This window comes from Nomascus leucogenys, chromosome 2, assembly GCF_006542625.1.
Source record: "Nomascus leucogenys isolate Asia chromosome 2, Asia_NLE_v1, whole genome shotgun sequence".
Classification (NCBI taxonomy): Eukaryota; Metazoa; Chordata; class Mammalia; order Primates; family Hylobatidae; genus Nomascus; species Nomascus leucogenys.
The window spans coordinates 77,028,042-77,055,456 of NC_044382.1; the positions used below are offsets into that span (position 1 = coordinate 77,028,042).

Sequence of the window (27,415 nt, forward strand, 5' to 3'; positions counted from 1 at the left end):
AAACATCCTGAATATTTATCATTAAATATGCCTCTAAACATTGTTTTTATTGTATATATTACATTGTATTACCTCCTCTGGATTGGATATTTATATTGTTTTCAAAGTTTTTGACACCTTCAGTAAGGCTTTAGTTAATATGCTTGTATATAAATCGTTATGCATCTCTCAGATTATTTCCTTGGCATAAAATTGAAAGTCTGGTCTTGATTCTTTTTTGTATATGGAAAAAGTCTGCCCTTACGCTCTTTGTTGGTACCAGCCTTGTCTGTTTTGTCTGTCTTAGTTCATGAGCTGAATGTTCTTGTTTACCTGCCTCTTTGCCAACAGGTTGGTCAAAGTCACACTGTACGGATCTCAGATAAAATTGTACAACATTGAAACTGCTGTGCCATCAGTATTGAAACCTGACCTCATTGATGTGTAAGTCTAGAGTTTGATGTTTGTTGCATTTTTAGGAAAGACCTTGCCCCCAGTCTCCAAATGATTTTATTGAGAAAAAGGAACAGTAGTGGCTGCCATGAATCGGGGAAAAACTTTTAAACTGCAAACCTAGAAAGAGAGAGAGATTTTTTTGACTATATGTCTGGGGCAGAGGTGGTTGGAGAAAGTGGAATTAGGTAAGTGAGAGCTGGGATGGAGATTCTATGGAGTAGGCATTTCAGGAGGAAAGAACAGTACAGGCTGAGACAGTCACACAGGCAGGAGGTGGGTACTCCATGTGGTGCAAGAAGAGACTGGATAGGTGTGTTGGGACTAATGGGAAACACCTCAGATGCCATCAGTCTTTCCTATAGATCATTGACTAAAACTGTAGGATACTGTAGGATGCAGAAGAATGCTTGGGGAACACGTTTCTCAGAGATTCTGTTTTTAGCAGAATGGCATAAGGCCATAGGCTTGGGTATTTGTGTATTAAACAAGAACCCCAGGTTATTTTGAAGCAGGACATCTAGAGACTATACTCTCTACCTACAGAAACTCTATAGATAACATGGGATGCTGTTGGGAAGGTGACATATAGAAGGACAGGGACAGGAGATGGGCAGTATCCCAGAGATTTCACTGCCCAGAAGACTTGCTTTAGATGAGAGCAGGGGGTTGGCAAACTATGGCCTTTGCCAAATCTGGCTTACTGACTGCTTTTGTAAATAAAGTTTTATTGAAACACAGCTACATTGATTTACATACGGTCTGGGAGTGGTTTTGCACTACAGCAGCAGAGTAGAGTAGCTGTGACAGAGTGTATGTATGCCCTGCAGATCTGAAAATATATACACTCGGGTTTTTACAGAAAAGGTCTGCCGACTCTTGCTGTAGCGCATTCTTGAGCTGCAGATTAGATAAACGGTGGAAAGAGAATCTTACTATGGTGGTTTTAAACTTTTAAAAAATATATTGCTTTCCCTTTTGAGAATTTAGAGAAAGTTGTAAAGCATCTTCCAAGAAAGATGCCAGTTTCCTTATAAATACAACAACTTGTACACATTTTGGGAGTTTCAGAGCCCCTCCTTTCAGCCTTGAGGAGCTCTACAGATGTGCTAGATTGACTGAAATTCTTACTTCTAAGGCTGACTTTGATGTCCTTTCTCCTTATTTTGGTATTTAGAACTTAAAGGGTAATGTGATTCTAAATATAAAATAAAATTTTAAATGTAAAAACACAAAATAACTTGTGTGGTCACTATGAATTTCAAACTTTCAGTAACTGTATTTTCTTACTTTAAAGTACTAGCACATTTTCTTACCCAACTGCTAATTTTGAAAAAGTTCAAACCTATAGAAAATGGGAAAAACAGGCGAATAAGCACCCATGGACCCTTAGCCTAGAGTAACCAATTACAAATTGGCTTTTGTTTCTTTTGCCCTCTCTGCACACAATACATGATGATGATGATGATGATGATTATTATTATTATTATTTTGCTGAGCCATTTGAAAATAAACTGCATGGCTGAACGTGATGATTCATACCTGTAATCCCAGCACTTTGGGAGGCCGAGGCAGGTGGATCACTTGAGGTCAGGAGTTCAAGTCCAGCCTGGCCAACGTGGTGAAACCCTGTCTCTACCAAAAAATATAAAAATTAGCCGGGCGTGGTGGCACTTGAATCTGTAGTCCCAACTACTCAGGAGGCTGAGCTGGGAGAGTCGCTTGAACCCGGGAGGCTGAGATCACACCACTGCTCTCCAGCCTGGGTGACAGAGTGAGACCCTGTCTCAAAAAAGAAAAGAAAGAAAATAAATTGCAGACAGCATGTCACTTCACCCGTAAATCCTTCAGTGTGTGTATCCTAGAAGTAAGTTCATTCAGCTGTTTAACTATGATATCATTATCAACCCTCACATAATTTAATACGTACAATAATGTCATCTCATATATAGTCCATATTAAAATTTCTTCAGTTGTCCCAGGAATGTTTTTGTATCTTTTTTTTTCTTGGATCCAAGGTCTAACTAATCATGAGCCACACATTAAATGTATTTCCTGCAATCTAGAACAGTTCACCCAATTGTGTTTGTATGTCTGCATGTGCGTGTGTGTGTGAGAGTGACTGAGGACCTTTTGCAGATCCAGATCTTAATTTTTTTAAAAGCATGCCCTACAATCTGGATTTGTCTAATTATTTCCATTGTATTAGACTCAGTTTAAACATTTTTAGCAAGGTTACTACATAGGCAATGATGTGCCTTTCCTCTTGCATCATGTCAGAAGGCTCTTAATATCAAATTTCCCTGTAATTGTTGATGCTGTTTGATTTTAAAATGGTGTCTGGGCTGGGCACAGTGGCTCATGTTTGTAATCCCAGCACTTTGGGAGGTGGGAAGATCGCTTGAGCCCAGGAGTTTTTGAGAGGAGCCTGGGCAACATAGTGAGACTCTGTCCCTACCAAAAAAAAAAAAATAGCTGGATATAGTGGTGCATGCCTGTGGCCCCAGCCACGTAGGAGGCTGCAGTGAGCTATGATTGTGCCACTGCACTCCTGCCTGGGCAACAGAGTGAGACCCTGTTTCAGCAACATAAATAAGTATATAAAGTGGTATCTGCCTATATCCTAATTCTGTCTGCTGAAAGGTCCTAGAAACAGTGACACTCCAGTAGCAATCGTACCCCTTTTCCCCAGGTCTTGGTTTCTCAAATCCATTCTCCAAAGCACCTTGGAGAAAAAAACTCAAGTCTGGGTGGGGGTGATGTTGGACAATCTTGCCAAGTCAGCAAGTAAGGAAGTGCTCAGTGACTGTTGGGAACATGTGAAGAGGATGCAGGGCCCAGCTTGAAAGGGTTCTTCCTGGTCAAACTTGACAGTTCAGTCATCAAGAAAGAATAAGGACAATAATGAATTATACCAGTTTGAATGAAAATAATCTACTCATTCAAAGTGATTAACAGGCTAGGCCAGTGCAGTGCCTCACACCTGCAATCCCAGCCCTTTGGGAGGCCAAGACAGAAGGATCGCTTGAAGTCAGGAGTTTGAGACCAGCTTGGCCAACATAGACCCCATCTCTGCAAAAAATACGAAAATTAGCCTGGCATGGTGGCATGGACCTGTGGTCCCAGCTACTTGGGAGGCTGAAGCAGGAGAATCACTTGAGCCCAGAAGGTTGAGGCTGCAGTGAGCCATGATTGTGCACCTGCATGCCAGCCTGAGCAACAGAATATGACCCTGTCTCAAGTAAACAAACATAAACAAAAACCCAAAGTGATAAACAAATAAGGATGAGTAGGGAAAGCTGCCGTTTAGAGAAGACTGCCAACTAATGAGGAGAAAAGAAAAGATAGAAAAATTACTAATTCACAACCACCAATGTAATACTGATTTAGGCAGGAGTCGTTAATAAATGCCCAAACCATGAGGAACATTGTCTTTGTGTCACCTCATAGTAGTATCACCTTACAGCTTACTAATTATTACTGAAAGGTAATTACATTTAGGTATGTTAGAAGGCCTGGTGTTTTGAAGCTCTGAGACAACTGTCTCTCCTTGTTTAAGATTTATTGTTTATTATATTTGATGAATTGCGTACTTTTTTGATGTATATTTTGTTGCATATACAGATGTAGTCAGTACAGCCTTTGCTGAAACCAAACATAGTCTTTGCTGCCTCAGCCAGGTAGAATGTGTGGTGCAGTGGAAGCTTAAACTCCAAAATCTGACATCAAAGCTCGTTTATAAAGCTGTCACACCTGGTAGTTGTCTACACTTTAGTCTGCAGCTAGGAATGTTAAATTTGTACTAGTTCTGAAGTCAACACATGATCACTTAAGTTCTTTGATTTTGCTTTGATAATTTACCTTTCTCTTAGGTGAGCATGTCTCACAGAAAGATTGTATAAGATACAGTAGACATTGACTAACTGCTTTCTGTGCTCTAGTCAGCGGTGGCAATGTTTAGATGATGAATATCTTAGTTTATTTATTTATTTATTTTTTTTTTGAGACAGAGTCTTGCTCTGTCGCCCAGGCTGGAGTGCAGTGGAGCAGTCTCAGCTCACTGCAAGCTCCGCCTCCCAGGTTCACGCCGTTCTCCTGCCTCAGCCTCTCCGAGTAGCTGGGACTACAGGCGCCCGCCACCACACCCGGCTGATTTTTTTTTTGTATTTTTAGTAGAGACAGGGTTTCACTGTGGTCTCGATCTCCTGACCTCGTGATCCGCCCACCTCGGCCTCCCAAAGTGCTGGGATTACAAGCGTGAGCCACTGTGCCCGGCCGAATATCTTAGTTTTTAGGTTCTACGTGAACCAGTAAATGATTTTTATGCTGTTGCCCATGTCTTAGAACAGCAGATGCAGTGCATGCAATTCTTACCTCCTATGAAAATGAGTTGAACGCTAATATATTTTTACCTTAACCTTTAAAATCACATCTTCTTTTCTTTCTGCAGGCATGCTCAGTCCCTGGCTGCGCTGCAGGCTTACTCTCACTGGTTAGCACAGTATTGCAGTGAAGTTCACCGGCAGAACACGCAGCAGTTCGTGACACTCATCTCTACTACCATGGATGCAATCACACCTCTAATCAGCACCAAGGTCTCGAAACAGCAAAGCCTACCTTTTATCTAACTCTCTGTCTCTCCTGTTCCTATACCCATTTACTAGAAAATCTAAATATGACACAGAGTTAGACCCATAAATCTTTCTGCTGTTATACACCTGTTTTATTTCATGTTCCTTTTTAGTTGTAGCCTACATGCATTCAAGTACAACTTTACTTTTTTAGTTATCTAAGTTCCACATGAATACATGCTCACTGTGAAAAAGTAAAATGTCGTTCAGATTTCCAGACTAAAAAGTTCTGATACCTCTGAAACATTTTCCTTCGCGCGGTAAGCACAGTTGGGCATTGGTTGTGCAGGCACACCTCGTTTTATTGCACTTCCCTTTATTGCGCTTCACAGATACTGTGTTTTTTACAAGTTGAAGGCTTATGGCAACCCTGCATCAAGCAAATCTGTCAGCGCCATTTTTTTGACAGTATTTGGTGCTTCCGTGTGTTACATTTTGGTAATTGTTAGAATATTTCAGACTTTTTTGTTACTATATCTTACAGTGATTTGTGATCAGTGATCTTTAATGTTACTATTGTAATTATTTTGGAGTGCCACAAACCAGACTGCAAACTTGATTGATAAATGTGTGTGTTCTGACTGCTCCACTAATTGGAGGCTTCCTCATCTTCCTGTCTTTAGGCCTCTCTATTCCCTGAGCCATTTAGTAACCCTACAATGACCTTTACGTGTTCAAGTGAAAGGAAGAGTCATATGTCTCTTACTTTAAATAAAAATCTAAAAATGATTAAGCTTAGTGAGGAAGGCATGTCAAAAGCCAGGATAGGCCAAAGGCTCTTTTTGTTGTTGTTGTTGTTGTTGTTGTTGAGACGGAGTCTCGCTCTGTCGCCCGGGCTGGAGTGCAGTGGCATGATCTTGGCTCACTGCAAGCTCCGCCTCCCGAGTTCACGCCATTTTCCTGCCTCAGCCTCTTGAGTAGCTGGGACTACTGGCGCCCGCCACCATGCCCGGCTAATTTTTTTGTGTTTTTTATAGAGACGGGGTTTCATCATGTTAGCCAGGATGGTCTTGATCTCCTGACCGCCAGCTTTGGCCTCCCGAAGTGCTGGGATTACGGGCGTGAGCCACCGCGCCCGGCACAGCCAAAGGCTCTTGAGCCAAACAGCCAAGTTGTGAATGCAAAGGAAAAGTTCTTGGAGGAGATTACAATTTCTGCTTCAGTGAACACATGAGTGATGAGAAAGCAGAACAGCCTTATTGTTGTTGATATGGAGAAAGTTTCAGTGGTTTGGATAGACCAAGCTAGCCACAACATTCCCTTAAGCCAAAGCCAAATCCAGATCAGGCCTTCAATTCTGTGAAGGCTGAGAGAGGTGAGGAAGCTGCAGAAGAAAATTTGAAAGCTAACACAGGTTGGTTCATGAGGTTTAAGTAAAGAAGCCATCTCCAGGATGAAGCAGCAAGTGCTGATGGAGAAGCTGCAGCAAGTTCTCCAGAAGTTCTAGATAAGATCACTGCTGAAGGTGGCCACACTAAACAACAGATTTTCTGTGTGGATGAGACAGCTTTATACTGGAAGAAGGTGCCATCTGGGACTTGGATAGCTAGAGAGGAGGAGTCAGTGCCTGGCTTCAGAGCTTCAGAGGACAGGCCAACTCTCTCGTCAGGGGTCAGCTGCAACTGGAGACTTCAGGTTGAAGCCAGTGCTCATGTATCATTCTGAAAATCCTAGGGCCCTTAGGAATTATGCTGAATCTACTTTGCCCGTCTCTATAAATGGAACAACAAAGCCTGAATGACAGCACATCTGTTTACATCATGGTTTACTGAATATTTTAAGCTCATTATTGAGACCTGCTCAGAAAAAAAGATTCCTTTCAAAATCTGCTGATTGGCAATGCACCTGGTTACCTAAGGCCTCAGATGGAGATGTTCAAAGATATTAGTTTCCATAGTTTAAATGAATGGACTACCATCCATATGGATGGTATTTGTCCATCCAAAGATATAAATATGGACTACCATCCATTCTGTAGTTCTGTAGCCCATGGGTCAAGGAGTAATTTTGGCTTTCAAGTCTTATTGTTTCAGAAATACATTTCATAAGACTATAGCTGCCATAGATAGTGGTTCCTCCAATGGATCTGGGCAAATAAACTGAAAACCTTCTGGGAAGGATTCACCATTCTAGATGCCATTAAAGACATTCATGATTCACGGAAGCAGATCAAAATATCGGCATTAATGGGAGTTTGGAAGAAGTTGGTTCCCCGCCTCATGGATGACTTTAAGGGGTTCAGGACTTCAGTAGAGAAAGTAACTGCAGATGTGGAAATAACAGGAGAACTAGAGGCGGAGTCTGAAGATGGGATGGAATTGCTGCAATCTCAGGATGAAGCTTGAACAGATGAGGACTTGCTTCTTGTAAATGACCAAAAAAGTGGGTTTTTGAGGTGGAATCAACTGGCGAAGATGCTGTGAACATTGAAATAACGGAGGATTAGAATAACACATAAACTCAGTTGACGAAGCGGCAGCAGGGTTTGAGAGGACTGAGTCCCACTTTGAAAGAAGTTCTACTGTGGGCAAAATGCGATGAAACAGCACTGCATGCTCCAGAGAAGTATTTCATGAAAGGAAGTCAATCGATGCAGCAGACTTCATTGTTGTCTTATTTTAAGTAATTGCCACAACCACCCCAACTTTGAGCAACCACCACCCTGTTCAGTCAGCAGCAGTCACCTTCAAGGAAGACCCTTCACCAGCAAAAAGATTATCGCTCTGAAGGCTCAGATGATTGTTAGCATTTTTAGCAATAAACTACTTTTTAATTAAGATATGTACATTGTTTTCTTAGACATATGCTATTGCACACTTTATAGACTACAGTATAGTGTAAACAAAACTTTTATATGCATTGGGAAACAAAAAAATTAGTGTGCCTTGCGTTATTGCATAATTTGCCTTATTGTGGTGGTGTGGAGCTGAACCTGCAGTATCTCTGAGGTATGCCTGTATGTCCTTCCAGACTTTTTTCTCTTTTTATGTAATAAGTAATAAATAAGTTTGTAGATAGCTAGAGATATAGCTGCTTTTGCCTAACAGTATGCCTTGGTTTTCCTTTACATATGTAGAGCAACTTCAGGTTTTCAAAATGTCCGGTGCTTTTTTTTGTGTGTGAGGATGTATAATAATTTTCCTATTGATAGAAATGAGTTCCTTTTACGTCCATCTTACATATGCTAGTGGGCCTGTAGGATAGATTCCTGGAAGTGGAATTACTGAGTCAAAGGTTATATCCATGTTAAAACTGGACAGATTCTATTCTGTTATCCTCCAAATCTGCCATATTAGTAGAGCATATATGTGCTTATTCTTTGAATTTTTTTTGTAGTTTTAGTCATACATAGCATTTTATACATTTTTAAACAATGTATCGTTTTAATAACAATGTGTTGCTTTCCATAAATTTATGTTATATTTATAATTATAACTTTGAAAATAGTTCTGTCCCATCAGGAATATGTTTCATTATTTTCCTAGCCATTGCTGGACTTCTAGGCTGCCTCCCGTAAAAAATAAAAAATTATTATAAAGAATTCTGAAATGCATGCATTCATGAATGTAGCTTTACCCTTTTAGGTAATCTTCTTAGAGTAAGTGGTGATAGGTAATCTTAAAGTAAGGGTTAAAGGTTAGGAATATTTTGTGACTTTGGGAAATCATAGTAATTTTTTTTCCCGAAGTAATTCTGCCTGCCTTGACTTTTTGGTGTGCTGTTTTTATCTTAGTATTACCAGCATTAAGGTCCCATCTGTAACACGTTTTTCTCCTTTGCTAATTTGAAAGCAACAGTGGTAATTGAACCAAGTATTTGATAGGCATGCTGAAGGGAAAGCAGTAGGAGAGACTGGCCTGAGTGTTAAGGCACAGAAAACTGGGGGGCTCAGGGAGATCTTGGCTCTGCTGGAGCAATTAGTGAGGTGAAGAATTCTAGGACCTGGATGACATGCCAGGGAGTGTGATTTAATAGCTGATAGGGAGCCACTGCAGACTCTGAGCTGAGAAGTGCCTGAGTTCAAGGCTGCTGGTGACTGTGAAGGAGGAACGGGAGGAGGTGATAATGGCTGTGGCAGGAGCTGTGGACATGACAGAGAAGATGGGCTTCTCTTGTGAGTCATCATAGGAAAAATTCTTGAGCTAGATAGAGCCTAGGTGGTGTAATTTGGAAACCAAGAACCACACGTAGCTTGTGGCTGCCTCAGCAAAGTTCGAATCCCAGTCTTACAGGGATGTGGTGAGCCGACGTGCCCTCTTCCCTCTACAGGTCCAAGACAAGCTGCTGCTATCTGCGTGCCACTTACTGGTCTCACTGGCCACCACCGTGCGACCCGTCTTTCTGATCAGCATCCCTGCAGTGCAGAAAGTATTCAACAGAATCACTGATGCTTCTGCCATGCGACTTGTCGATAAGGTGAGGCCCCAGAGCTCCCCCGGGGTCCCCAGGGCTGTGTGACTGAGACCCAAGGAAGCTGAGGAAGAAGAGTCTGGCCTTTGATTTTGTACTCAGAGCTTACAGGCTGTACCAGCATAGACGGATTTCTTATGTGTGTGGCACTGACACAAACTCAGTGATTCTCATCGTGCCCATTCTAAGGCAGGCAGTCAGTGTGCTGATTCAGGAGTGGAAAAGCACCTCCCAGTATGCAAAAAGGTTTTGCTGCTTTGCAGCCTGGTAATTTCGGCCAGTGTTGTGAGAGTTCTCTTTGCGTTCTTTCTGATTCAAAGCAGTCTGGTTTTTGTTGTCACTGTTCTGTGTGTGTTCTTTGGGGTTGAGAAGTGCCAGGCAACTGCATTTTCTTAGAATCCTCAAAGGAGGCTCAGGCTAGAAGTTTAAAAACCACCTAACAGGAGGGAGGGCAGGAAGGTTTGAAGAGGATACCAGAGGGCACCAGGATGTGATTGCAGGATGTGACCTGGTGCTAGGGGCATGGATTGTCATGGATTCTCCTGCAAGTCCTGCTCTAAGTAGCTTCTCAGAGGACTCAGAAGCCACCAGCTGAGCAATGCCTGAGATTCAGTGTCTGCAGTGTGATTTCTCCCTCTCTAATACTTCAAGTATCAGATTAGAGAGGAAACGAGAGCTCCAGGAATGATGATTGAGGTTGGCTTTGGGTTATGCTAGACCTAGACATGGTGCTATTACTTCATTTCATCTTCCTCCCTAAGTTGCCTTCCAGTTGGACCAAAGACCCTGCCCAGGTTATAAGAAACGAGCCTGGGGGCTAGGGTTCCAGGTGTGCAGCCAGCGGGTGCTGAAGGCTGTGTTGGGCATGCCGCTCCGCTGTCTTTGGCTCTTTGACCTCTGATGGATGCCTTTGGGGTCTCTTGTAGGCCCAGGTGTTGGTGTGCCGAGCCCTCTCTAACATCTTGCTGCTTCCGTGGCCAAACCTTCCAGAGAATGAGCAGCAGTGGCCTGTGCGCTCCATCAACCACGCCAGCCTCATCTCTGCACTCTCCCGGGACTATCGCAACCTGAAGCCCAGTGCTGTTGCCCCACAGAGAAAGATGCCACTGGATGACAGTAAGTGACCCCTAGGCTAGGACAGCTGGGGAAGGAGGTAGGCAGGCATTGTTCTTTGTGGCAGATGAGATTTGCCTCGGAGGCTCCTGAGGTGAATTTTTTTTGTCCACAGTCCCACAGAGGCTGAGCAGGAAGTCACACTCGGGGGTGGAATCCTGCTACCTATGGAATTCAGTAAGACAGCAGCCAGACCTATTTCCCGAATCAAACTGTCCCTTCTCTTATTTAAAATGTAAAAAATGCTGGAGCCATAAGAAAAAATGGAAGACACTGGTGATGGTGCCTTCTGTCTATAAAATACATCTTAAGGTGGTTATTGATCTATTTCAGATGCTTGTATAGGCAAGCAAAGCAGTTCACCTCTACACGCTGGGAAAATGCGCTCAAGAACTGTTTTTCCAGATTGGTTTCAACCTTTTTCCAAATACAGATCTTCCAGAGGTTTTGAAAGATGGCATTTGAAGTTTGCTTGTTTATATTAAAGAAAGAGGGAAAAAAATGAATAAGGAAATATATCTTTGAAATAAAAAATAGTACTGAAATATTTTAAAAATACGATCTCCTTTCACAAAAAGAAAATAATAGAACATTATTAGATGGTGCCATTTATGGAATGTCAGCAAAAATGCTTGTGAAATGTCAGAAATAGTAATAAATACTATACTCTTTAAAAAACACTACTTTTATAACCAGGAAGATTAACGTATGTGCATTGTACAAATATATTAAAATAGAATAATATAAAGAAGGAAAAAATAACTCCTAAATCTGACCAGTTTTAATACTTTAGAAAGTAACCATTTTAACCATGCTGCCTTCTTACCTTCCCTTTTCTATTTTAAAATATGCTTCATGGTTACATAGCTGGATGAGAGTAGCTGACATATTGAGGGTATACTGTGTACTAGGCTCTTGCCTTGGTGATTTTATATCCATCGTCAAGTCTCTGGCTATGCCAGCATCAACTTTCAAAGTCTGGTGTTGGTCTCTTCCTGGTTCTAAGTATTTTTCAAAAATCAGTAATTCATTCAGCACATCAGCCTTATGAGTTCGGCACTGTTATGATCTTGATTGATGATTAGCATGAGGAAGCTGAGGTCTAGAATTATTAAGGAACTTGCCCAGGGTTTGCATCCAGCTGTTGTGGAGTCACGCTTTTTTATGTGTAATGGTCTCCTTTCCGCACTTTGTCTTACATGGGAGTTATGTTGGTCAGCATGGGCGAGGATGTGCTCAGTGGTAACAAACAACTCCAAAAGCGTAGTGGCTTAATACAAGAAGAAAAAGGGTATGTTGTTTGTACTATATGTCCAGCTTGGGTCAGCAGAGTGGGGAGGTCACATAGGGACCTAGGCTGTGGAAGGCTCCATTTCAGTGTGTTCACTCTGGAAGGGATTGTGGTGAATTGCGTAGTGGTTCTTAAAGGTCTTGCCTGAAACTAACACTACTTCCACCTCTATTTCCTTGGCCAGAGCCAGCTACATGGCCTTGGCTTAACTTAGAGGGCTGGGAAGTGTGATGCCACTGTGTGCTGAAAGGGTTTGCAGTGTAGTATGTGAATGACGTCTTCAGTATGCTGACTATGTGCAGGCACTGGGTTGAGCACTTTATATACATTATTTCATGTAACTTCCTGTGTAACCCTGTAACCCTGTGAGGTATGTCTTATTCTCATTCCACAGTGTTGAAATGAAGGTTGGAAAGTTTCATTTTTCTTATCTCAACTTTATACTTTGAAAAAAAATTCCAAAGCTACAGATTAGCCGAAGGAATAAGAAAATGATGAACAACTGCATTTCTCTCACCCAGATTCACTAATTGTGAATGTTTTGCCACATTTGTGCTCTCTTTTCTGCAACACACTTTTTCTTAAAAGCCAGCTGTTTAAGTTGCAGATAATTGACACCTCATCTCTGAATACTTAACCTTTGTATCTATATAGAACAAGATATTAAACATTGTTACAATAATGTTATTTAACATGTAGCCACATTAGCACTCTCCCCAGTTGTTACCAAATTGTTCTTTTTTGCTTTTAAAAAATCCAGGATGTAATCTAGGATAGTTTTATTGTGTTTGGTTGTTGTATCTCTTTAGTCTCCTTTGATCCAGAAGAGCATGCCCAGTTTTTGTCTTTCGTGACATTGGCATTTTTGTGGCGTCCAGGCCTGTTTTCTTGTCATGCGTCTCCTAGTCTTGTTTTGCCTGATTGTTTCCATAGGTTGTGGTGTAGTGGTGCATGTTCGTGTTCGCATTTCCTCTTGCATTGCTTCTGTTTGTCCCATCGTTGGTGATGCTCAGTCTGGGTGCCTGTTGGGAGTAGGGCCTGCCAGTCTGTCCATTGGGAAGGTGCTTGGCAGGTGTAATTGCTCAGGACTGTAGAGAAAGTGGGCGAAGTCAAGAGTTGGACTTGGGTCTGAATGGCTCCAGCTCCTCTGTTCTGCACCACTTTGTCACATTGCCTCTTTCTTCTTGAAAAAAAAAAAAAAAGAGAGAAAAGGTTTTTAATGGTTTTATACTATCCTGTCTCATGAAGTACAGCAGTTATCCACCCCATTCTCCTATTATTATATACTTATAGTGCTTTCAATTTTTGACTCGCATATTTTTTTAAATACATCTTTTGTCCTCGTTTGAATTTCCTTAAATGCCATAGGTCAGATTTTGGTCTCTTGACTGTTGGTTTTTCGCCCTAAACTGCTTCCCCTGTTGCCTGTGCGTTCTTGAGGAAGTGGCTGCTCTGAGTGCGGTTTCCTGGCTGAGTGGAAGTCCACGTACTTGTAGTTGTGGACGGCTCCCTGCTCAGCAGTGTGGGTGAGCCTTGCCTTTACTCTCCAGTGTCACTGTGACTGGGGGACCAGGACCAGGCCTGTGGCGAGAAGCATCTTCCTTCATCCTCAGCCCTGTGAGTGGGGCGATGCTCTCTATCCACGTTTTCAGATGAGGCGCAGCAGGGCCAGGCCTGCCTCCATCCGCCTCCTGAGCATGTCTTCTTTCTGCCGTACCCCCTCCTCAAAGCTGCGGCAGTCCCACAGAGGCTGCTGAGCACTGGGGTTCGGGGAACCCAGAGAGTGCTGCCAGGTGGGAGGCAGCTCTCAGGGCAGCTCTCAGCCCGGCTCTGGCTCAGCCTCTGGTGGTCGCCAGGGTTTAGTCTGCTAGGCTCAGGCTGAGCCATGGGCGTCACCTTAGGGAGGCTGGTGGGAATGCATCTTAAGGGGGTGACTCCACTCACGCTGGGAACAATGGCAGCATCTCCATCCTGGACCTTCTTAGATGGCTGGCACACTGCTAGCATTGTTCAGGACCTTGTCTCTAATCCCCACTGCAGCACTGCAAGGGTGGGGTTGTCGGCTCTCCCAGATGGATGAGGGTCCTGGCCACAGCACGTAGCCTTCAGATGATCACCTGTGGTTCATAGCCAGGGCTCTCTGACCTCTGGCCTGTTTGCGGCCCACTACATCTGTTTTCCCTAGGTGCCATATGGAGTCAAAAGTCATCTCAGGGTTAGCATTATATATTGTCAATAACATAAGAACAGTAATTATATGCCTTATCAAGCTACAGGGCTAATAGGCCAAAGATGGATCAGGCAGGTTGTTCCTGCAGCCAGCACCATTACATGTGCATGGCAGGTGTTTGTGGGATTACTGGGCTGGAGTAGCGTCCCACTGAGGGACAAGGTTTGAGCTGCATGTGTCCGTCCTGGCCTGTGACCTTATGACACTCATTTTTCTTACCAGTCTATTCACCATCTTTTAGATTTGATTAAATCCAAGGCACCCAACCTGGGGGTACATTTATTTATCTTTTTTCTTCTGTGGACTTGTTGCTGATGGCCAGAGGCAAAACAGAGGCAAAAACCTGAGCAAGCAGGCAGGCAGGCATCTTCTCCCTAACACACACACCAGGCTTCTGGAGTCCTGGCAGTAATAATAGTAAAAACAAAAACTAAAACATAAAGAGAGGAGAATTTATATTGTAATCAAGAGACTATTCCTTTAGTGAGACTCGTGTGATCATCTTCTTGGTACCTTTGCAAGTTTCCTCCCCTTCCCTCGTGTCTCCTCTTACCGTGCTTTCTCCCCAGATAGCTTATAACCTGCAACTCATCTTGATTTGCAGCCAAACTGATTATCCACCAGACACTCAGCGTCTTAGAAGATATTGTGGAGAATATCTCGGGGGAGTCCACCAAGTCTCGACAGATTTGCTACCAGTCGCTGCAGGAATCCGTTCAGGTCTCCCTGGCCCTCTTTCCAGCTTTTATCCATCAGTCAGGTAGGAGCTGGCCCAGAGGCCCCCACTGGTGGGTGGTGCTAACAAGGGCCAGAATGCCCACTTAGATCTGTAGAGCACACTGAGTCGGTGCAGTACAGGCCTTGACTTATTCCGTGCAACGAAAACTGGTACTGAAGGGAAAGGGCAGTGATGTTTATTTGCAGAGTCTGGGGCCAAGGCCCTTTGGAAAAGTGAGCGGAGCTCTCCATATGGGCCTTGGCACCTACAAGAGAAGGCAAGAGAGCTTTTTTGGCTTAGTTCTCCTCATTTTGTGGCAAGGTGCATTTGCCGAGATCGTTCCCCTCACCCTTGTCTGTCACTGTCAGTGAAAGAGGGCCTCTCTAGCTCTGTGGATGTACTTGCCCAGCTCTCATGACAGCATTATAGTAGTCTTGTCAGTTTTACAAGAGAAATATCAGGCACTTCTCAGTCAGCAAATATTCATTGCCTCTTGCAAGCAGATTGCGTGCAGTTAGGGCTGAAACACGCTACACAAGATAATTGTTGAGATCTGGAAGTGAAACTGTCCTATATGTAACCAATATTTTCTGCAATTAATCCATTTAATGGACCAGGGCCATGCAACCTAAATACACCTTCATTATCCACTTTGAACCACTTAACCCCTGACCCAGCTGCAGGGATTATTAGTCATGGGGAAAATGGTTTAAGCACTCAGGTGTTGACCCAGTTGAGTAGTTTCATCAGCGTGGGCACAAAGTGATCCCTCTCCAGTGAAACTGACCATCACTGGATGTCTGGCAATGAGGGAGGGTTCGAGATGACCTTCATTTCCTGTAGTGAGCCACCAGGTGGAGGTTCCCTATACCAGAACTATTTTCTCAGCATGTCCCTAATCATTTTCCACTTTCCGTCATTGGCCCTGATGGTGTTGGGGAAATGTTTTCAGCAGGAAGCTGTAGAGAAAGCTGATAGTGGAGATTTCAGGAGTAGGTTGATGAAGCCCAGGGTTCTGGTTCTCACTGTGTGCAAGCCTCTGACGGTGTCTCTGCCCCTTTCCTCAGATGTGACTGATGAGATGCTGAGCTTCTTTCTCACTCTGTTTCGAGGCCTTAGAGTACAGATGGGTGTGCCTTTCACTGAGCAAATAATACAGACTTTCCTCAACATGTTTACCAGGTAAGCACAGACCCACCATCTATGGTTTTCAGATTCAAGGGAGAAGTAGTGGGTCTGGCGACAAAGTGTGGCGTTTTGCTCCTGTTCTGCACTTGCCACAGCATGGGTTTTCATGCTGGCCCCCAGAGAAACATGTGGTTGCTCACTGTGTGGCTTTCTCCTCTGTAGAGAGCAGTTAGCCGAGAGCATCCTCCACGAGGGCAGCACGGGCTGCCGGGTGGTGGAGAAGTTTCTGAAGATCCTGCAGGTGGTGGTCCAGGAGCCAGGCCAGGTGTTCAAGCCCTTCCTCCCCAGCATCATTGCCCTGTGCATGGAGCAAGTGTATCCCATCATTGCTGAGGTAGGGGCTCAGGCGGTCCCCTGTGCGGCGCCCCCATCTCCAGATTGGGAAGGGAGTGAGATTTCGCAGAAAATGCATTGTGTTTTAAAGTTCATTTGTTAGTTTAATATGCTTGTAAAGTAGTTTCTGCCAAGGAATAAGGCCTTTACTGTGGTACAGTCTTTTTATATTGATTGAGTTCATTGGAGCTAGTCTAGTGTAAGCATAGCAGTTATTCCACAGGGTCAGTTGCTAAGATCAGTCTCCTGTGGCAAATTTTATACCTTTAAGAGACTCTGGTTTTCTATAGCAAACATTCTAACATATGTACTTTCCTATTAGAAACATTCATGGTCTCGAGGATACAAGGCAAGTTCTTGAAACCATTCAAACAAACCTTTCAATGTTACAGGAAAGCCCTTTGTCCTTCTTAGAAAATAGGCAGGCACTCAGCATAATAAGACCCAGAATAAGTATAGATTTAATTTCAGTTTTTTTGGTAATAGTCATATAAATAAGAGCTAATCTTTAACTGTCTGAACTGAGACTGGGACAGGTCTGGTTGCGGTGCATTACGAAATGCACTGGGCCTATGAGGCTTCCTCTGTGGATGCTTGTGGCCCCTGGTGTCTATTTAATTTTAATCAAGGCTGAACTGAATATATGTGGGCCTTCTAATTTTGAATTCTGCAGAGACATTTGGAATAAGGGATTGGGGGAGTTGGATTCAATGAGAAAACACTGCAGAGCCTGACCCTTCTGCTCTAACTCCTCTCAGAATCCTGGCTGCTGGGAAGGAGGAGACTGGCCCAGAGAGCCTGGCTCCCAAGTGTTCTTTAAACCCTCCCCTTCTGGGGAGCAGAATCGCTTTAAGGCGTTGGGTGTGTCTTTAGCGTCCGTGGTTGTGTAAGACCAACAGGTTAGTGGGACAGCATTTTTTATCGTGGGAAAAGGAACAAGCAAGAAGATCTGACAGGTCGAATAGAACAGAAAATCCATACTCCTAATTGTTCATCCACTTGGTAGCTTTTTTCTAGTGTAAAAGCTGAGTGCTCATCAGAAAAAGGGGCCCTTGGCACTGACCTGTGCATTCTCTCTCAAATGTGGGCCATGTCTTTCCTGAAGAACTCGCGGTGTGAACCGCTGACTCCAGGGACTGGATGTCTTTTGCACAGGCAGTGACAGGCATGTGGATGGAGTGTTGACATTTGGCTTGCTGTCACGAGGCGTCTCCTAGGCATCTTTGCTGCCCTGGGCCCAGGCCGGAGCAGCTCCGCAAGCTGCAGGTCTGAGCGTCTGTGTGTCTCTGCAGCGTCCCTCCCCTGATGTGAAGGCCGAGCTGTTTGAGCTCCTTTTCCGGACGCTCCATCACAACTGGAGGTACTTCTTCAAGTCCACCGTGCTGGCCAGTGTCCAGAGGGGGATCGCTGAGGAGCAGATGGAGAATGAGCCCCAGTTCAGTGCCATCATGCAGGTAACGTGGGGGCAGGGGTGCTGCCAGGTGACTTCCTCTAACCTGGCCACTGCAGCGAGTCCTGTCTTTGAAGCCCCACAGTCTCGGGTCTGAAGCTCAGTTCTGCCTCTTAGTATTGATGAAGTTAATTAATTTCTTGGAGCCTCAGTTTCTTCATCTGTAAAGTGGAGCTAATGTTGCCTGGGTCACAGGTTTGTTGTGAGGTTAAATGAGATGACATACACAGAGTGCATGACACTTGGAGATACTTGATAAACGTCAGTTCCGCTGACCTCATAGTGCTGTTTCCCCAAGGGTAAAGAGCCTGCCTACGCCAGAGTCACCCAGGGCCTTCTTAGCGGGGAGCTGCCTGAATATGAGTCTATGAGTCTACGCAGGAGGGTCCCAGACCTGCACTGTGATTCTGACTCTGACTATGCTGGGAGAAACACTGCCCTGGGAGGGAGCATTCGCTTTCAGGGCAGATGTAGCTGTCCATTGGAGAGAGTGCACTGTCTGGGAGCTAAATAGCCCTTGCTGTGGAAGACTGGGATGGCATCCCCTCGCCCAGACAGCCAGACTGCTCTGTGGCTGCGTCAGGCACGCTCCCAGGGTCTGCACTCAGGTGTCTGACGTTCTTATCTGAGTCTAGCTAGGGGAGTCTCTTTCGGTTTTTTCAGTGCATGCTTTTCCTCATGGGGAAGCAAGAGGGATTTCCACCCTCCCTCCAGCTCCCTACTAGCACACAGCATGCACATGGGCATGCACGTGCACATGCGCGCACACACACACACTCACTGACTCTTGTGTGGCAGTTCTTTTCAGGCATGTGCCTTTGCCCTGGCCTTCCCATCCCTGGCACCCAGCGAGGCCTCAGGTCTGCAGTACTCACGTGTTTGCGCCTCTCCTGCCTTTCTCTTGAACCCTGTCCTTGCCTGGAAGACTTCTTTGGCAGGCTGGGGCCTGGTCCCCGCTGAGGGCTGGTGAAAGGCACTTTGGAGAATAGTTTCACGGTTTGGCAGTTTCTTTTAAAGTTAGATGTGTGGTTACTGTATAACCTAGCAGTCTCACTTCTAAGTATTTTACCCAAGATAAATGAAAGCATATGTTCACACAACCTGTACACTGATGTTTATAGAAGCTGTTTCATAATTGCCAAAAGCTGGCCGGGCGCGGTGGCTCACGCCTGTAATCCCAGCACTTTGGGAGGCCGAGGCGGGCGGATCACGAGGTCAGGAGATTGAGACCATCCTGGCTAACACGGTGAAACCCCATCTCTACTAAAAAAAAAAAAAAATTAGCCGATCGCGGTGGTGGGTGCCCATAATCCCAGCTACTCGGGAGGCTGAGGCAGGAGAATTGCTTGAGCCCGGAAGGCGGAGCTTGCAGTGAGCCAGGATCTCGCCACTGCACTCCAGCCTGGGCGACAGAGTGAGACTCCATCTCAAAAAAAAAAAAAAAAAATTCATAATTGCCAAAAGCTGGAAACAATTTGAGTATCCGGTAGCTGAATGAATGAACAGGCTCGTGTGTGCCTCTAAGGGATTGGCACTCGGCAGTAAGCAAGCATGGATTCTCGGTACAATCAGCAGCATAGATGAGTTTCACATGCATTCTGCTAGGTGAAAGACGCTAGATGCCAAAGGCTACGCATGGTAGGATCCCATGCCATTCTATGACATTCTGGAAAAGGCAGAACCACAGAGACAGATAATGAGCAGTGGTTGCCTTAGGGGTGAGGGTGTGAGGGGATGTTCCGGGCGATGGAAGTGTCCTGTCTTGGTTGTGATGGTGGTGGTACAAATCCACAGGTAGGTCAGAATTCATAGAAAGGTAAACCTCAAACGTTTTACTCTGTTATACTTCCATGAACCTAACTTTAAACAGTAAATAAGTGGAAACTATTGGTCATCATGAAGATCTCATCCCTGCTGCAGGGATTACAAGATCCCCCTCTGGTAGCTTAGGGCCCAGGGACAGAATGACAAAGCAGTCGCCACTTGTTTTGTAGGGGGGTCCTGCAGACCACCGGCCTCCCCCACTGCCCCCATGGTCACTTTCTATTCTTTCTATTGGAGCAGGGCACTTTGTGTTGGTGTGCGGGGTGTTTCTTTTTGCCCCTGAACTAGTAATTTTTTTTTTTTTTTTTTTTTGAGACGAGTCTTGCTCTGTCGCCTAGGCTGGAGTGCAGTGAGTGGTAGGATCTCAGCTCACTGCAACCTCTGCCTCCTGGATTGAAGTGATTCTCCTGCCTCAGCCTCCCGAGTAGCTGTGATTACAGGCGTCCGCCACCAAGCCTGGCTAATTTTTGTATTTCTAGTAGAGACGGGGTTTTACCGTGTTGGCCAGGCTGGTCTTGAACTTCCACCCTTCAGTGATCCGCCCACCTCGGCTTCCCAAAGTGCTGGGATTACAGGCCTGAGCTTCTGTGCCCGGACTGAACTAGTAACTTTTATACCCAGGAATTCCAAAGCAGTTTAAAAATACTTTGCTTAGCCCCCAGGCAGAGGCTTAACCTCCAGGTAGAGGCTCCATGAAGGAGCCTGTAGGGCTTATGGCTTATGAGACAGGGGCTGCAAGGAGAAGGAGGGCAAGGGAGGGGATTGCTTGGCTTGAGCGGGAGCAGGCAGGCAGGCTTTGGTGTCTGCCACGATTGCTGAGGGATTTGACTAGAGTTGTGAGCTTCTTGCTTCAAAGCCAGGTCTTGTGATGGGTTTCTAGAGGTTCGTTACAAAAGGTATATATGAGACCATAATAAGAAGCAAGGCCCAGTGGGGAAAGCATGAGCTCTGAGACTTAGGAGGAGCGTCGCAGAGGTCTGAGCTGGTGGGCCAGAAGCATCAAGACAATGGGTACCCTGGCCCTGGCACTTGTTCTTCTGACATGGGGTAGATGCTCCAGAAGTGCTTGGTCTTGCAGTTTATAAAATGGTGGTCTCATTTCCTAGGCTTTCGGACAGTCCTTTCTCCAGCCCGACATCCACCTTTTTAAACAAAATCTCTTCTACTTGGAGACTCTCAACACCAAGCAGAAGCTGTACCACAAGGTAAGTGCCCCAGCTCTTGGAAATATTCTTCCATCAGGGGCATCGTGGCCTGCGTCCTACCCTCAGGTTACTCACCGGAGAGTGTGACGGAAAGTGGATGGGACCCGGGACAGGCCCCTGGGGGCTGGCTGCCGCTCACCTGGTCTCTCTGCCTGCAGAAGATCTTCCGGACTGCCATGCTGTTCCAGTTTGTGAACGTGCTGCTCCAGGTCCTGGTCCACAAGTCCCATGATCTTCTGCAGGAGGAGATTGGCATTGCCATCTACAACATGGCCTCAGTCGACTTTGATGGCTTCTTTGCCGCCTTCCTCCCAGAGTTCCTGACCAGCTGTGATGGCGTGGATGCCAACCAGAAAAGTGTGCTGGGGCGGAATTTCAAGATGGATCGGGTGAGGAGAGAAAGAGGCCGGGCTAAGAGGAGGGCAGAGTGGGCACTCAAGCCTGGCACCTGTGCAGCAAGGAGGGGGCACATTGAGGCCTCTGGGCGTGGTCTGTGCCCACCCTGCAGCTTGGCAGCAGCTCACGAGATGCCTGCTGACCCAGTGCTGTAGCCTGATTGAGGGGCACAGCCTTTTCCCCAGTCTTGGTGTCTGTAGCACATATGTTCTTAGTCTCAGCCATGGAGGTCCCGAGTTCCTGGCTCTGCAGCCCCTCCATTTATCTTGGCATCTTTGTTCATACCCAGGGCCCTGCCGTTCTCCCTCCTGGGTGACGAGCCCCGGTGGGGCCAGCATTGGAGTGTGCCCAGGCTTGCATTCAGGCTGAGATGGTTGGTGCTTAGGAGCTGCACTTCTGGGTCCCCAGGGTTAGAGGTGGGACCCAGGTTCCCTGGCTGTCTTGGGCTCTTTCCAGACTGGCCCCAGCTCAGCTTGGGCTGAGTTGCTGCCAGGTCCTGGGAGGAGCCCTCCTAGTACTCACCCTTTTGTCCCACTGCTGCCACCTGTGCAGGGACTGTCAGGTGGGCTGTCCCCACCCGTGTAGCACCTCGGTGGGAGCTGGGTGCTGCTGGCTCTCGGTGTCCATGAGGCCATCTTGTTGGAGCCTGACAGTGCCTGGGGCCTCCTTCCCCATGGGGCTCACCTGTTCTCTTCTTCCTGTGTCAGGTGACCAGGCCTCTCTCTTGCCTGATAGGAACTTGTGGGAACTTTTCCTTGTACCACTTTATACTTGATGAAATTAGGAGAAGAAATCGCTTTCTCCCTGGTCTTCCTGGGGTTCTTGACCTGAGTCCTCTGTGAAGCAGCTTGTCCATGGCTCCACCGTAGTGCTCAGATGCACACACTGCCCTCGCTGGTGCAAACCTGGCCGCCTGCTTTCCTCATTTGCCACGTGTGGCAGGGAAGCTTTTGCTTAGACTCATCCTGTTCTCCTTTGTCTTGGGATCTTCCTTTTCTTGGGACTTTTTCTCTCCTAAGCCTCTTCTAGTTCACTTCAGCCCCTGGATATGTTTTTTCCTTTTTCTGGAGGCCAGATCCTAATACTTAATGAGTGGCTTCTAACGACATCAATATCAGTCAACTTTTTGATTTAAAGCTGTGGTTTCAAAATCTAGTTATAGGCCAGGCACGGTGTCTCACACCTGTAATCTCAGCACTTTGGGAGGCCAAGGCGGGCGGATCACTTGAGGTTAGGGGGTTTCAGACCAGCCTGGCCAACACGGAGAAACCCTGTCTCTACTAAAAATAAAAAAAAATTAGCCAGGTGTGGTGGCACACGCCTGTAATCCCAGCTGCTTGGGAGGCTGAGGCACAAGAATCTCTTGAACCCGGGAGGCAGAGGTTGCAGTGAGTGGAGGTTGTGCCACTGCATTCCAGCCTGGGCAACAGAGTGGGACTCTGTCTCAAAAAAAAAATCTAGTTGTATCAGAAGCACCTGAGGTGCTTATTAAAAATGGAGAAACAGACTTCTGTGTTCTACCCAGGAAATTCTGGTTTGGCATTTGGGAGCCACTGATTTAAAAGACATCCCTTAGTTGGTTTTTTGAGGGTAAAATAAAAGAATCACCACCTTCCATTCAATCACTCACTGTGTGTTTGAAGCCAGCTGCTTCTCAAGCCCCGGGCCAGGAACTAGGGCACCAGTCCCAGCCTTCACCAAGTCTTTCATGGTAGACAGGCCAATACAGCGCCCTCTGTGGACCACACAGTGCCAAGCATGTAACATGTCTTGGCTCGAGTAGGCCTTCCAACAAGCCTCTGAAGTGTGGGTCCTGTTACTCCCCCATTTCACAGATGGCGGGGGCTCAGAAGGTGAGCAGTTCACAGAACTTGGAAGTGGTAGAGCTGCGAAGCAGGAGGCAGACCTGGGTGTTCTGGCCCCAGAGCCTGCACACACTCCCCAGAAGCAGAGAGCTCAGGACAGAGGCGCTGACCTGGCTGCTGGGGCCAGGAAATATGAGGCATCTGTGCAGACTGGGAAGAAGCAGGCTTTGAATGGAGTTCTGGAAGAGGAATAGTGGTTGGGCAGGAAAATGAACTTGGTCTTGCTCCTGGGTCTGCTGGGGCTTGCTGGGCCTGTTTGAGTCCTCACCGAGACCTACACTGAAAAAAAAAGCAGGGTCTCACCGTGTGCGTGACGGCAGAGGTCAGGGCCTCACTTCTGGTCCAGGGCTTTCCGTGGCCCACGCTGCGCCCAGCGGGACAGGCCTCGGGACTGTGTGTGTGCTGCTGCTCGGGTGGCTCTCGAGTGGCAGGGGCGGCCTGGAGCCCCATGGGTAAGGATTCTGCAGACATTGCTGGGTGTGCACGTCACCTCGAGGGGCCATGGTGAAGAAGAGGGCTGTCACCACAGCCATGTCTGTGTTTGAGGGGCCGGACTCAGGAGCAAGTGTGTTGGTCCCTTCAGTGTGAGCTGGGGCCAGCTTCTTCATGGTGCAGCGCTTTGGTCTTTCTGTCCTTAGGCTAGTGGTTCTGGTAGGGCTTGGTGGCAGCCTGGTGGTGAGGACTCAGTGAGTTGATGTCTGTATGTTGATTGCAGCAGTGTCTGGCACCCGAGAGGCCCTAGGGATGTATTCCTCTTGTTCTTTTTCTCCCACAGCGCCTGGCACAGAGCCTCTGTGACACGCAGTGCAACAGTGAATAGAAGTTTTGAGTTTTAGAAAGTGCTCTCCTATCTTCAGTGCACATTCTGGGATGGAAGTAGCTGTTGGGGTCTGGTGGGTGGGTGACCTGGTGTGTTGTCGGCTGCAGCTATGCCCCTGCCTTCCAGGACCTGCCCTCATTCACCCAGAATGTGCACAGGCTGGTCAACGACCTGCGCTACTACAGACTCTGCAACGACAGCCTGCCCCCTGGCACTGTGAAGCTCTAGGCCTGCTACTGCCTGGGGACACAGACTTCTGCTGCTGCCACCTGCGCCAACCCTACCTTCCACCACAGATGTCTCCCAGACGGGCCTCGGTCACAATCCTTGGCTTCTCCCACCGCAAGCAACGCTGCCTGCCTCTGCCGCTCCTCCACATCTTGCCGCTGCCCAGCAGAGCTGGCTTCTGGGTCCACCTGAGCACTGAATGGTGCTCCCAGGGCATTGGAGCAGGCGGAGGGGTGTGTGGCCAGGTACTAGGAGGCACCGGGAAATCCCACGGGGTGGCCCATGCAGACCAGGCGCATGTGGGTCATGGGGCAGAATCGCCAAGGACAGCTCACGACAGTGCCACCTTCTCACCATTCCAGCCAAGGAGAGATGTGACGTCAGAACTGCTCTGGCACTTCTGTCAAGCCTCCCCCGCCCCAATTGCCTTGAGATCTCTGCTCTTTGTCAGAGATTTGCAAAGACTCACGTTTTTTGTTGTTTTCTCATCATTCCATTGTGATACTAAGAAACTAAGAAGCTTAATGAAAAGAAATAAAATGCATATGTTGTTGTTCTAGAAACCCTGGCTGGGGAGCTGCTTGCTACTCACAGCCTCCTTGAGGCCGGGTGTCCCAGCAAGGCACATCGTGGTGGGAATGTGGGCAGTGCGGCTTGGAGTGGGCTGGCTCCTGGCATCTCCCACCTTCTAATGGTGTCTCCCTGACTGCTCTTACTCAGTGAGGGGAGAGGAGTCCCTCACTGACAGTTGGCCAGATGACGGAGGGAGGCTGGAGTCTGGGAGGGGGTCTCGCCAACGGTTGGCCTGGTGCTGGTGGAGGCTGGAGGCTGGAGGCTGGGAGGGGGTGTTGCTGACGGTTGGCCTGGTGGTGGAGGGAGGCTGGAGTCCAGGCTGCCTGACTCCCGTGGCCTCTGTGGCACCCACTCCCCCTGCCCCCCAGGGTGGGAAGTGTGGGCTCCGCCTCCCCCACCCCCTAGGGAATAGATTCCTTCCCACGATGTGCAGCAGGACCTGGCCCTCCGTGGCCTGAAGTCTCGCTGGAGGACAGGGAGGTGGGGTCTCGTGATGGATTGCCTGGGTGAGAGTAGAGGTTGGAGAGGGAGGGAGGGTGTGACTGTGAGGGTGGGGATGGGTGGGACTCAGGGCTCTATGATGTGCCTGAGAGCTGGGGCTTTGCCCAGATGTTCATGTGTGGAGGCGGCATTTGTCATCGAATTGTCCAGAATCAGGAACCAGCACCTCCTCCTGTGCTAAGTGTCATGATGACTGGGCAGGCCCAAATCGAGTAGTTGCTGATGTGGACTACAGCACCTGGCAGGGAGAGACTGGCTCACTTGGACGTGAGGGCGGGCGTTGACTGGCTTGTTGCCAGGCCTGGGGAAGTGGGGAGCTGTGGGTTGATGTCTGTTTCTGAGACTTCCATAGGAATCACCTGGGCAGGGGCTGGGCCAGGGTGAGCAGGGCGTGCATGATGTGTGCTTGTGTGGCAGGCCCTCGCTCCATGTCAATCACAGCCTCCCAACTGCAGCGAGCTCTGCTCCAGAGTTAAGAAAGGAGAGAATAGAAATGCCGATTGCTCTTCTGCAGAAAGGAATTAGCATCCAGTTATGCCTGGGCTATATATACCACCTCACCTGCCTGCTAGGGAAGGCCAGGAGTGCTGTCTGTGCCTGAGACTGTGAAAGGGCTTTTTCCTTTGGAGATGGAGGGGTTGAAGGGATAGGATTTGTTGCCTGTGAACTCCACCCTTGGACAGAAGAACACAGGTAGGACTTAGGAGCGCAGAGGAAAGGCCAATGGGGAGTAAGCTGGGCTGGGATGGAGTATTTTTTTTTTTTTGAGACAGAGTCTCGCTCTGTTGCCAGGCTGGAGTGCAGTGGCGCTGCAACCTCCGCCTCCTGGGTTCAAGTAATTCTCCCACCTCAGCCTCCCGAGTAGTTACAGGCATGCGCCATCACGCCCAGCTAATTTTTGTATTTTTAGTAGAGATGGGGTTTCACCATGTTGGCCAGGCTGGTCTTGAACTCCTGACCTCAAGTGAGCCACCTGCCTCGGCCTCCCCAAGTGCTGGGATTACAGACGTGAGCCACCGCACCTGGCTCTTTGATTTGATTCTTACCTGCAGTGCCTCACATAGGGCCTGGCACGAAGCAGGCTTAAGAAGCGCAGGTAGAATTAAGTGAGTTCTCAGGTCCTAGACACATCCAGAAAGTGTCTTTCCCCATTCTGAGGAAGGGGATGGGGAAAGGATAGAGCTGGACAAGAGTGGGCCTTTTGGGCTGGGCACAGTGGCTCACACCTGTAATCCCAGCACTTTGGGAGGCCAAGGCGAGAGGACCGCTTGAGTCCAGGAGTTCAAGACCAGCCTGGGCAACATGGTGAAACTTCATCTCTGCCATAATAATAATAATAATAATAATAATAATAATAATTTAAGAAAAGAAAAAAAGAGTGGGGCTTTGTGTCAGTCTTGGGTCGGGGTGGATAATGGCAGGGGGCTCTCAAGGCGGCTGTTTTTCCTGCTGCCTTTGAATTTGAGGTGGCTCTTCTGTCTCCATTTGGGTGCCCATGTCCTGCTTTTCTTCTGACTTGTGTCTTTTACATCTGCCAAGAATGCAGCCACTGTCTTTGGGACGAGATCAGATGAAACCTTCATCTTCCCAATTTCCAGCATTTTCCGCCACTGCCCATCATTGGCCTCATGTGATGGAGGGTTGAATTTTTTTTTTTTTTAACAGCATGTATTTTTCTCCTGACTATAAAATGTTTGTTGTAGAATATGTGAAATATGCAGAAAACTTTGAAGCAAAAAAAAAAAAAAAGTTATCTAATCCCACTGCCCAGAGAAAAACACTGTTCATATTTTGGTGTATTTCTTTTTGAGATCACCCTATATGTGTGTAAATATGTATGGTTTTCTTTTTTCCTTTTTTTTTTTTTTTTTTTTTTTTGTAAAATTGAGCTCCTGCCGTTCTATTTTATTTTTATTTTTTAAAAAAGATTTTTTTAAAAAATAGAGACAGGGTCTTGCTATGTTGCCCAGGCTGGACTTGAATTCCTAGGCTCAAGTGATCTTCCAGCCTCAGCCTCCCAAAGTGCTGGGATTACAGGTGTGAGCCACTGCACCTGGCTGAGATCCTGCTGTGTTTTATGGCCTCCTTTTTATTTAATATGTTGTGACCATTTTCTCGTATTATTATATATTCTTTTTTTTGAGATACAGTCTTACTCTTTTGCCAAGGCCGGAGTGCAGTGGCATGATCTCGGCTCACTGCAACCT

The 27,415-nt window shown here is 46.8% G+C and overlaps 1 protein-coding gene across 4 annotated transcripts in view; it reads left to right on the forward strand.

The window, feature by feature from the left end:
* The window catches only part of XPO6 (exportin 6), a 113,688-nt gene extending 88,991 nt beyond the window's left edge, over positions 1 to 24,697 (forward strand). For 2 of the 4 annotated variants that reach the window (XM_030799314.1, XM_030799326.1), the window contains 11 exons: positions 331 to 423; positions 4,883 to 5,027; positions 9,333 to 9,479; positions 10,400 to 10,589; positions 14,712 to 14,867; positions 15,893 to 16,007; positions 16,176 to 16,347; positions 17,639 to 17,800; positions 20,727 to 20,825; positions 20,984 to 21,214; positions 24,033 to 24,697. In XM_030799314.1, the coding sequence (XP_030655174.1) occupies positions 331 to 423; positions 4,883 to 5,027; positions 9,333 to 9,479; positions 10,400 to 10,589; positions 14,712 to 14,867; positions 15,893 to 16,007; positions 16,176 to 16,347; positions 17,639 to 17,800; positions 20,727 to 20,825; positions 20,984 to 21,214; positions 24,033 to 24,134 (1,612 nt within the window). In that variant the 3' untranslated portion in view covers positions 24,135 to 24,697. Of the gene's footprint in view, positions 1 to 330; positions 424 to 4,882; positions 5,028 to 9,332; positions 9,480 to 10,399; positions 10,590 to 14,711; positions 14,868 to 15,892; positions 16,008 to 16,175; positions 16,348 to 17,638; positions 17,801 to 20,726; positions 20,826 to 20,983; positions 21,215 to 23,861 lie in introns of all 4 variants that reach the window. The other 2 variants (XM_030799320.1, XM_030799306.1) reach the window with 2 other exon arrangements.
* Positions 24,698 to 27,415: the final 2,718 nt, after the last annotated feature.